Below are 12,391 nucleotides of genomic sequence, written 5' to 3' on the forward strand. Positions count from 1 at the left end.
ATATCTATATATATATATATGTGTGTGTGTGTGTGTGATTGGATAGATTTGTGATATGGTGAGAATCTGTTCAGCCATTTTTAATAAATTAAGCTTCAAAATATAGTAATATCAGGACAGTACCTCAAATAAAATGGAATATAATTTTCACATTTGCCCCCTCTGTACTGCGGGACCAGTGCCACAGTACTGATGAATCTGATTAGCTGGCTGGAACATAAACAGAAAATTTTGCAGCCTCTATTGAAGAACTCCTGGACTTGGCTCTCTTGTCCTGAGTTTTGAAAATGTAAGGTAAGAGGGCAGGATAGGAGTACCTTGACCCACTGGCCCACTAGCCCACTTGCCACAGGGGCAAAATATTTTAAAAAGTCATGCTGTGAGACCTACAGTACTCCTGTGGGATCCAGCGAGGTCTCCTGTGAGCTCCTGCTGGAATCCCGTGGAACCCAGCGTGGCCTCCCGTGTGGTCCTGTATTGTTCTTGCAGAGGTCCTGTGGTACTGTGCAAGCATTAAAAAGAGAAGGTTGCACTGTCAGTACCAGTTGTGTGGGGTACTGCAAGAGAACCACATTAGCAAAATTAGAAATTTAGGGTTGGTGTCTGTGGGGGCTTGTCCGGCTACAGGGTGTTGGGCACCTGTGGGGGGTTGAAAGCACAGCCGTGGCACAGACCAAGCCCTGCTTTCAATTCCCTTGTGTGCATGGTCAAAAGCTATGCTCAGTGATGGAGTGTGTCCAATATGAAATAAAAAGAAGTAAACATTTGCTGGAAAAAAACAAAGATTGAAGTGACATCATAGGGGCATATCAACAACAACCGGCGATAATTATCGCTGAGCGCACTTAGCGCTCGGATAATTATCGCCGGCTAGCGCCGATTTTCGCTGAGATAGCGTGCTATTAGCAACGCTTATCTCATCAGCGATAAAAATCCTAGCGCTAACTGGCTAACGTGAGATTATCGATGGAAACCCAGCGATAATCTCACGTTAGCTAGTTGATAGGGACTCACAAACTTAGCCATGATATCCACCTTCCATAAGATATCATGGCTAAGTCGGTCCTGAAGCAGGCGTAAGGAAAGTAGCGATAACAGGGGTTATCGCTACTTTTCCTGACGCTATGCTTCATAGCGTTAGGCTTGCTGATAGGAGAAATGTCGCTTAGCGACATTTCTCCTGTCATGCCAGGTCAGGAACGCCCACTTTGCATCTCATTAGAGATGCAAAGCTGGGCGTTAAGAATCCTGACGCTAAAGCAAGGTTTCACGCGTTAGCGTGACCTTGCTGATTAGGCGATAAAATTATCGCCGCTTTTCGGCCGAAAACGGCCGCAAAAACGGCGATAATTTTTTATCGCCTGCTTGTTGATATGCCCCAGAGTTAGGTATGGTAATAATATCTTACTTTATGTTAAAAAAATACTAGAAAATCACTGGAAAAAAACAAAGGTTAAAGTGACGTCATAGTTAAGCCTTGTAATATTATAAAAGCTATGGTTTTCCGAAAACTAGAAATACCAGGTATTGTTTACTGAGTTGACTATAACTTGCACACCCGCCATGCACTACTTATGACCTCACATATTACACTACTCCTGACATCTTAATTGAAAACACTGAAGATATCTCTGATGACATCTCAAATTAAATCACTGGTGACATGGTGGTAAGGGGTAATAAAAACTGTCCATTCGACCGCCTAATCTAAATTGGGCATCTAGTCGAATTGCTAAACCTCCCACAGTCCTTACTCAATCGGCTCGAAAGTGCAAGCCGGGTGACACCTGAACTGTGAAAGGCTGCAAAAAGCCGGTATCTTTCACTAATGCGCTGCCCCCAGGGTCAGCACATTTTCAGTACAAGGGCACAATGTCCCTGTTTCCACCCGTCACACCTAATTAAAGGTATGTCATGGCGCAAACAGGCAGATAGTGCACCCTTACTAAAATATTTCCCCAGATATCTCAAAAATGTAAACTTCATGCCCAGAGTAGAACCCTTTTTTCATACCTGAAGAACTGCTGAATGGATTCAAATCAAGCAAAGGCACTTCCTTCAATGAGGATCCACTTACATAGCAAGTTTAGTGTTTATGGGCCCGATTCACAGAACTAATTTAAGACAAAATCCTAAACTTACTACCATTTTGGTATTCACAGAAGGCACTTACTCATTTCGATATTCACAGAAGATAGTAGTCCTAACTTTAGGACTCATAAATGCCTTCTGTGAATACCGAAGGTCTTAAAGTTAGGATTTTTCTCAGTTTAGGAGTAGTAAAGTTAGGACTCCTAACTTTAGGACTCCTAAATGCCTTCTGTGAATACCAAAAGTCTTAAAGTTAGGATTTTTCTCAGTTTAGGAGTAGTAAAGTTAGGACTCCTAACTTTGCTACTCCTAAACTGAGAAAAATCCTAACTTTAAGACTTTCAGTATTCACAGAAGGCATTTAGGAGTCCTAAAGTTAGGACTCCTAACTTCTGTGAATACCGAAATGAGTAAGTGCCTTCTGGGAATACCAAAATGAGTAAGTGCGTTCTGTGAATACCAAAATGGTAGTAAATTTAGGATTTTGTCTTGAGTCAGTTCTGTGAATCGGGCCCATTGTATTCAGCAGTTTTTTTCTGTATCGAGGAGCAAATAATCTTATTGAAATTGAGACCCATCCCTCTTTTTTTCAGCCCACACTTGATGGATCTACATGAATAGAATTGTTGTGTTGTGAAATATTCTCTTAACTTTTTTCCAAATGCAAATTAGATAAGGTCTGTGCTTGTATTATTTTATTACTCCCGCCGCCAGCCAGTTATTTGAAATTGTTTTTGTGCAGACACTTATTGGTGTGTCCTTCTGCAGCATTCATGAGTGATTTTTCATTTCAGATATATGGCCATCATCGATCCTTTGAAACCCAGACTATCTGCTACGTCCACTAAGGTGGTGATCGGAAGTATCTGGATTCTGGCCTTCCTGCTGGCATTTCCTCAGTGCCTTTACTCAAAGACCAGGGTGCTTCCTGGCAGAACTCTCTGCTTGGTAGCATGGCCGGGAGATGACAAACAGTTCACGTACGTTGTTTTAAATTTTAGATTTAATCTTTTGATCCAATTGCATTTGTGCAAATATTACATTTCATTTACAGGTATTTAAGTACCAGACTCTGAGCTTTGAAAGCACTTTAAAGTGAATCCACTGACAGAAAAAGATAACTGCTAAGTACCTTTTGGTCTTCATTGATATGGCTTTTGTATATGGCGAAAGTTATTATTTGTAACTAAACCCAGAGTAAACTTGGTGAAAACAATAACCAATTCCTCACCAATAGATGGATCAAAGGTTTACATTTAATCGAAGTATTAAAATGTGTGTTTTTTTTAAAGTCCACTTGGTATTTTATTTTAGGTACCATTTGTAAGTGGATGTGAACATCTTGTACATTTTACATAATAAAATGTTCTCAAAGGTGAAAAAATCTCAGAATAGTGTTAGGTTTTTGGACAAAATATCACATTATGACATTATGACATTGCCCATACTAATTAAAAGTAAGTTCACACTTTAGATACATATCTTTCCTTCTAGTTGGAGTAGTAAGCTGCCCCCTTCAGAATTCTTGTAGTGTACCCATGGACCACAGACAGCTGCAGACCACTCTTTGGATAGCATTGGAACATGTTACACTTATTGAAACAGCAAAGAGGATCAATAGAAAGGACCTCACTCAACTGCAGGAAACAACCAGTAGTCCTGAGCTATATGCAGAGGAATACGGGTGTGAGGCCAGGGCACAACTTCTTTGGGTCTCCTTCAGAAAGTGGAGGGATACAAGCATGAAGTATTTGTAGAATGGCTGAATCAAGAACCAGCTTCTTCAGAATTAACCAGCAAGAAGCTGTGATACTGTGAAGAGGGGATTGAGAGGTGTGGGACTGAAGAATGTTTGCCTTTCCTGCAAAACAAGTCTTTAATGACATTTGCTCTCATTTTTTACAAGTTCTAAACAAGTTTGGTACTGAGCCAAGTGTTGCGGACTAAATGGTGAGGTTGGGGTGGCAAAGCATTTCAGACATGCCCTTGGACACAACGCAAATCAGAAAAGCCTTGATTCCCTAATCAGTCAAGGTGACTGCCAGGGGATACTTGGCAACATGGATGTGGCAGAGAATGGCACCTTGATAATGTTTGTGAAGGGAATTTGCCAACCAGCAATGGCTGACTGAAGTGATGTATATGTCTTATCGTGTTGTTTAACCACATGGGAGCTGTAACTCACTGTTCTGAGAATATCAGGTAGCTAACAGAAGTATACACATGCACTAAATAAAATTAAAAGGCAACAATATACTAATGTTGTTGCTTTGGTGCAAGCTGGATGCATGCAGGTTTCTCTGGAGGCACTCCTGGAGGGGTGAGAAGACTCAAAGTTATTGTTCCAACTGTCTCTTAGGTCGCCCTCAGGGACTTTGCCACTACTCACGGCTCTGCTCCTAGGAGATTTCACTGTCCCAGGTGGCATTTACCCTCATCCAGTGGGCTGCCTTCAGAGGGAGGACCTCTTACAATTTAATCTTGCCTAGTTGTTGACCAATCACTTTTGTTCTTTCTGGTGTATGGTTTTGGGTTATGTGACACAATAAGAAATTTGATTGGCTCAAGGGTGGGATGATTGGTCATACTTCCGGTAATGGGATGGTACTCAGTTAGTGATTAATGTGCATAATTTAGGTGCACTTTGACGACTTTTTAGAAATGTCATTGCTGACACAATGCAGAAGGAGAGGAGTTGCCAGTGGCCTGAGGTTTGAGGAGGATGTGGGGCTAACAGTCAAGACCAAGTAAGAGGGCCTCCCTTAGTATCACCCTCATGGCTACCAAACTAAAGTTCATGATTTTGAATGTATGATACCTAAATAGTTTTACTAAAGGAGACGTGTAGGTTCATACAGTAGATGCCACAAATGGCATTCCCATGATTTATGTATGTGCTATTTGTGAGATCATGCTGTAGCAGCTTCTGAGTAACTACATTTCTGCAGTTTTCAGGTATGTTTAGTGCTGCCGGGTCAGCCATAAGAATATGTCGAATTCAGAGAGGGTACTACTACAGGGTGATCCTTTGAAAGGTTCAAGTTTGAACAACCTACAGAGGAGAATTTTTTCCTAACACCAAGGATGTCTCCTGTTAATAGGTGAGTAGGAGTCTTTTGGTATACAAAATAAAACTACGCAGGCAATCCATTAAATAAGAACACACGCTAAAACGTTTGCAGCACCATGTCATACAGCTTATACCTTCTAGGTAAAACTGCGTTTGTTGGACAGCATAAACTTCAGGATTGTGCCAGACTGATTATGCGCACACCCTCAGGATATGTTGGCCTATAGTCCTGCTAGCTCACAGTTCATTATCTGTACCCTAAACTCTATCATGTAACTGATGAGTTACTTAACTTCAGAATATGACAACCCTGACTACCCAAGGAAATTGTGGTAGCAGATCTAAAACCGTTTTATTTGGTTACTCATACATGCCCAAAGAAATACTCAAGAAATACTTAGCAATGTGTTTTAATGTTTATTGAAGCATTGTGATCCTTGTATAAAAAACGTGTGCCTCAATAATCAGTAGAATAAAACAGAAGAGCCTAATTAGCATTATGAGAATTCTGAAAAGGATGAACAATTCCACCATTGTGCTATAACAGTAAATATATGCTGGCATATAAGTACTGTTACTTTGCTATAGTGTACTCGTACCAAGTGCTTCCAAACCTAGTTTTTCTAGGGTTGGTGACCTGCCAAATCCCTGTTGGATGGTTTAACTCCCCATTACCTATTGGTAAGTGTCATTGGGCTGTCCATCTTGGTTGTAAGCTGAAAATCCCTCTTTGCCGAGGTAAGCAGGAATCAGCTGGGCTGGAATTCCGTCATGCAGCAAACTCGCTGTATCAGCGAAATGCTCCTCTCCCTTAAACAAGGAAGTGATGCTATATATAATAACAACACCCATGCTGTCATGCTGAAGCTCCAATTAGACTGCTATTGTTTATTCTGGACAACATCAAGCAACATCCTTTGAGCAATCAGCGTAATACTTTGTATGGAATGTTCAAGATGTTGTGATAGTGTGCCTACAAAGTGGAAATGTAAGCAAATGCAGTTTCAGAGAATATTATGCTGCACAGATAGGCAAGCAAATGTTTGTCAGATGTCACTGTGTAAGAAGGAAGGCAACTTAAAAAAGATGTACATGTAAAATGGTGGTGTTTCTAACCAGGCCTATCCTAACCATGTGACATAGGGCTTACAATAGGTAAGAGTATCTAAAGAGATGAAATGTTAAGTCAAATCTAAATAGCAGTGTGCTGAACATAATGATACATGTAGATGAAACTGAATTTATTAAGGGTTTATAGGTTTAATAGAATACAAGTTAACACTCTCTGTAGGCTCTTTATACTATATACCGGTTGCTGAAATTTCAGATTGATGTCGATAACTGGTACATATTAACTGATGAATAGAATATGACACTATTTATTTGTGGTTTCTGCTTATTATTTAGTTAATAGTGCTGCAGGAGTACATCCAAGTCTGGTTCTTTGAGGTTCATCTGAAAAGGTAGGGAATCATGCAGACCTTGATATTAATAACTTAGGGGCTGATTACAATCTTGGTAGGAAGGGTACGCCATCAAAACAGCTTCAGATTCCCTACACACCTAGTTGGTGGTCCTGCCGACTCCACCAGCCATTCACCGACCAACTCAAGGGTGGCATGGGGAAAAGCATCTCCACAAAGGGAACCTCATTTAAAGATTCCACCAGGCTGCACTGCCACACCTTTGTTTTGAATCAAATGAATCAATTAATTCTACTTTACTTAGTACCAGCTCCTTAGAATTTACGGACCTCTTGTCTGGGCTAAATTGTATCCAGCATATACACGATGCCACTCACATCAAGGGACACATCTTGGACCAAGTATGGGCCTCCAACTTGGAAATTACACTACGCTTAATCTCCCCCTGCCGATGGTCAGATCATCACATTATCTCCTTCTCCTTGGACTGCACTCCCCCAACAAAACCCCCTCTCTTGGGCAACCACTTGGCTAGGAACTGGAACCGGGGCAACATTGGCGAATTTTGCACTTTATTAAAAACCTCCCTCCCTGATGAACAGGATTCCCTAAGCAATCAGGCTGCCGGCATCAAGCACTGGCTCGAGTCAGCCAGCGACATCGTTGCTCCCTTCAAAAAATCCAAACTTAAACGTCCTCATGACGCCCAACGCTGGTTCTCCGACGAGCTGAAAATAAAGAAATTAGCACTCAGACAAGCCGAGCGTAGTTGGAGACGTGACTATATCCCGGAAAAAAAAGCCACCTATATGAGTCTTTATAAAGACTATAAAAATTCTATCATCCAGACCAAGACTACGTACTTTTCCCTGAAAATCATCAACTAAGCTACCAAGACTAAAGACATCTTCTTCATAGTCGATGAACTATCACAGCCAGATAGAGTAATTGCTAAACCGCTCCCCTCTCAATCACTATGTGATTCCCATAACGTGTATTTTATGGAGAAAATTGCCACCATCAAAAAAAGCATCCCCCCTCCCGTCCTTCCAACAAACTCTCCGATCTTGTTCAATAACCCCCAGGTGCTGAATCAAATACCTCTGATATCTAAAGAGGAAGTCCTTGTCCTATTAAAAAAAGTTGGATCCGGCTCCCCTACAGATTGCTGTCCCCCACACATTCTACAAGAAGCCTTCTCCACCTGCCCTGACCCCCCACTGGCGCTTCTCAATAACTCTCTCAGACAAGGCACGGTCCCCGACTCCTTTAAAACTGCCAACATTTTCCCCAGCCTCAAAAAGCCTAATGCCGATCCCCTGATACTTAGTAACTTCCGCCCCATTTCTTAACTCCCCTATCTCAGTAAGATTCTAGAAGCTCATGTAGCTAACTGCCTCAGCTCCTTTATTGACCGCTCACTGTTCCTTGACCCCCAGCCTCTCAAAGGGAGTCCACAACCACTGGCAGTGGTATCAAGGAAGATTTTGTCTTGTCCCATATCTTGCCGAATGCTTGATAGGTGACACAGGAGCTGCAAAACTTATTTACCTTGTCGGACATAAGGGGTCAATAGAAATGGTTGACCAGCTTTATCCAGGTCTTAGTCTGTCCCAAATGACTGACTAAGGGGAAGTCATGAGCTACGGTGATGAGGAACTGTCTATACTTCGAGGGGACTTCCACTCCCCTGGCTGCCCCTGGTTTGGGGTCCCTGGCCTCAGTATAGATGACTCCATCCTACCAAAGGACTCTGTGGAAACCACTGACATCACTTTTATCTTGCTTAGACACAATCTGCCTGAGGCCACTAGCTCCCTGCAACTCTGCCAAGTTGGACAGATATTGCAGGAGTAGAATCCCTTCCTCTGAGGTCAGATCCTCCCCCTCAGAGTTGACTTCTCCCTGGACCTCTTGAGCTGTTTGGGTTGGCTCACCAGACCCATTGGTCCAGGGTCCAGGTGTCCACTACTCCCCTGGCATGCATACTCTGCCCTTATCACAGCACAAACCCACTCAGGGGTGTCCAGCATCTGAGCATGGACCTGCCTTTACACCCCTGACCACTCAGAAGCTTAAAGATCATTTCCTAATAGATACGCTTTTGTGAGGGCAGTAGACACAACTACCTTCTTAGGACCAGTCACATCTCCCCATTCCAAGCTCACCATTGACATGGATGGAACTTGGCTATGATGTCTATATAGGTAAGCTGCTGAAATATACCAGGTAGGGTTTCATCTGGGTAAACAGTTTTTTCCATCACCATGGTCACACTAGCTCCTGTATCCTTCAGAGCCTCAACCTCAGTCCTGTTGATCCTAGGTCTTTGCCTGTACTTCTCAATGCCAGGAGGTAAGGCTGCCAGGGTTGCACTTCCACTTCCACTTCCACCCCCACACCTACTCTAGCAATCCCCTTGGACTGCCCTCTAGTGAGGGCCTTCTTTGATTAGACTGCACCTCCCCTCTTGTGTCCTGGCTTCAAACAATCAAAAAACAACCCCATCTTTGTAGGTTCAAAATATGTTCCCTGATACCCCTTCCCTTGAAAGAGGAATGGCTCTGTGCACTCCCTCCTTGGGCTGGTCTTTTGGGACCTTTTGAGGACTGTTTTTGCTTTTTATCTGAGTTGCCCAGGGTTTTCCCCTGAGAGGGGACCTGTCCTTCTTTCTTCTGATCACCTACCTGGTTCTTCTTAGTCACTCTGATGTGAACCCACTCATCTGCTGTCTCACCCAACTCCCTGGAACTAGAGAGCTTAGACTCAACTAGATACTGGTGTAACTTCTCTGATGAACAATTGGTCAATATGTGCACCTTCATGAACAAAGTTTTAGCTCTTCATACAGACTTACCTTGTTACCCTGTATCCAGCCCTGCCAGGGCCTTGACAGATAGGTCTATAAAGTTAACCCATGATTGGATAATGACTTTCTGGGTGTTCCTAAACTTCATCGTGTACTGCTCAGGGGTGACTAAGCTCTGCTTCATGTGGGGGTAGGATTCAGCATCTTCTTCCTCTAGGGTCAAGAGTTTATGTCTCCATGCTACAGTATTCAGTTCCCACAGAAGTGAACCCCAGTACTGAGAGCTCACCTTCCTCATCATAGGGGCCCTTTCAAAAGCTGTCAGACACTTTTTTATGTTACCACCCTCCTGGTTCTTAGTGGCAATCCACTTAGGTAGTTTGGGGTCAAACCTACCCTTCACTAGACACTTCCGTGTCCTCTTCACTGCCACCATCTTCCTCTCTACCACCCCTTGCATGTCTCCTCTCCTCACGTGCCCACTTGTTTTTAGCCAGGGCCAACTTATCTGCCTCAAGGGATATTTAAGCTAGCTGTGCCTCAAGTTATCTCTCCCTGAAGGACAGTCGTGCACATGGGCGTCCGCAGAAATTTTTCCAGGGGGGGCGAACCTGGCAAATGAAGGGGCGTGTCTAATGTTAATCAATAGGGGCGGGGCTAAAATGGCAGACAATCAGGATCGGGTAATGTTCAGGCCAATCTGAGAAAAACAAGCATTGGCATAGCCAATAGGTCTCGCCTTTGGGACCTTATGACTGACTCACTGACTGAAGAACTTATATAGCGCACTTTTGCCAAGGCGTCTTGGCGCTGGGTAAGTATGATGCCGGCAGTATAAGTATTTAGTTCTGCAGCAGGTCCCAAAGACGAGATCAATTGGCTATGCCAAAGCTTGTTGTTATATCTGGGCATGTTGAGAGGCTAGGGGACTGGGTCTCGATGTCGGGTTGGGAGCACAGCAATGACCTACTCAATTGGAATGCGTAGGTAATACAACCGGAGGGGTGAAATGAAAGGTTCACTACCAGGAATAACAGGAAGGTAGAAAGTTAGGCTGGTTAGAAAGGTAAGGCGGGGTAGAGGCAGGCATGGTGGTGAGGGGAGAAACCGATGCATGCTAGGAGAGCGCTGTGAGGGTGTGAGGCGAAATGGGAAGAGGCACTGAAGGTGGGTCGGGTAAAGACCGTAGTGAGGCAAACAGAAGGGTAGCGAGGGGTGAAGGGTAGACAAAGAAGTGAGGTGTAGAAGAAAAAGATTCAGGAGCAGAGACAGGTAAATCAAAGATGGAGAGGGCACAATAACGCAGCCGTAGAACGTGAGAGGGCCAGGTAGAGAGAGGGAGAGGTGTGTCAGAGACAGGTAGAGACAGCTGAGGAAGAGGGAATAATAAAGACTGAGGCAGACAGGTGAGGTAGAGGGGTGCGTTGATATAAAGGAAGTGCAGAGATGTGTCACAGATGTTACTGAAGAGGAAAAGAAGTAGAGATATTGAGAAAGAAGTAAGGTACAAAAAGAAGTAAAGGGGTGAACAGAGGTAGAACGAGTGGAAGGGGAGAGAACACGTAGAAGATGAATGGCAGGGTAAAATGAGCGATCAGGCAGGGAGTGTCAGGTGTGGGATACAGAGGCATATGTGGCAGTGAGTGCGAAGTGCGGGGTACAGAGGGATATGTTGTGGCAGTGAGCACAAGGTGCGGGGTACAGAGGGATATGTTGTGGCAGTTAGCGCAAGGTGTGGGGTACAGAGGGATATGTCATGGCAGTTAGCGCGAGGTGTGGGTTACAGAGGGATATAAGGCAGTGAGCGCAGGCAGGGCCGGCTTTAGTGCTCGTGGCGCCAAGTGCGACAATGCTTTTTGGCACCCCCAATGACTACCTCCACTACAGGTTCTTCATAACCATCCTTTGACAGCGCCCCTCAAGCCTCCGTAACCATTCAGTCTCAGGTGCATTTAATTCATTTTATAGTGCCGCTCCTATCAGTGTAAGGTGTCAGAACACTTTACATCACACAGATTACATAGAGACAATCAATCATAAGTGTGTAAATCAGTGCATAGGAAATGTTACATAAGAGAGAGGACAAGAAGGTGTAGGAGTCACATGTCATCCATACAGGTAGGCAGGATAGTTTAAGAGTGCTTGGTCAGGAGAATCAGAAACCTAAAATTTAAAACCTAGCACCATGGATGGGGGGTTCTCTTTATTAATAAGAATTGATTTCTACCCAAATTAACCCATTTTGCCACATTAGGATAATGAAAAACTGGGGGGAAATCATAATGCTCTAGCCCAGTTTGCATGCATCTTTGATAAGTTACTTGCTCACTGTTCCACATTAGGATTTTAACTCATAAAGAGTTATCAACAATATGGTCTCTCTGACAAAAGTGTGACCCACTGACCTATTTACATTACATTATACGCAATTTGTGAGCTGCACGTTCTTTGCGGCAAGCATAGTAACCCTCTGCGCTACCTTAGGATGAGTAGAAACTTCCATTACACAAAACTTTGATCTCTCCCTCCCTCTCTCTCTCTAAGGAAGTGCATTAATCACTGCAGTCATTTAGACATTTTTATTGGTGGCTGAAAATTTCTAGGAGTCCAGGAAAGAAGCAGGTGCTTTTAAAATCATCATATTAGGGCCCCCTACACGAAGTCAGCAGCCGGTGCGGTGGCACCGGTCGCACCGCCCTAGAGCCGGCCCTGAGCACGAGGAGTGGGGTACAGGGGAATATGAGGCAGTGAGCGTGGGGAGTGGGGTGCAGAGGGATATGAGGTAGTGAAACACAGGGTCGGGACGTCCTGCCAGACATGATAGGGTGCATACTGGCAGATAGATATGTTATTGACACAAGTCTGAGTACGTTTTAGTGGGATCTGAAATCCGGGCTATGCTGCAACCTCAATTTTAGACTTGCGACAATAATGCATCGACTCCCCCTAGACCTTCATTCAGAAGACCCCTTGCTCTCAAGCTACAGAGTGTTAAAA

At 43.8% G+C, this 12,391-nt stretch overlaps 1 protein-coding gene across 1 annotated transcript in view; it reads left to right on the forward strand.

Annotated features, from left to right (window-relative positions):
• Positions 1 to 12,391, forward strand: part of TACR3 (tachykinin receptor 3) — a 1,209,419-nt gene that overhangs the window by 609,767 nt on the left and 587,261 nt on the right. The window contains exon 2 of the mRNA XM_085641420.1: positions 2,886 to 3,071. Coding sequence (XP_085497546.1) covers positions 2,886 to 3,071 — 186 coding nt within the window. The remainder of the gene's footprint in view (positions 1 to 2,885; positions 3,072 to 12,391) is intronic.

Source organism: Triturus cristatus, chromosome 2_2 (assembly GCF_964204655.1).
Source record: "Triturus cristatus chromosome 2_2, aTriCri1.1, whole genome shotgun sequence".
NCBI classification, from domain to species: Eukaryota; Metazoa; Chordata; class Amphibia; order Caudata; family Salamandridae; genus Triturus; species Triturus cristatus.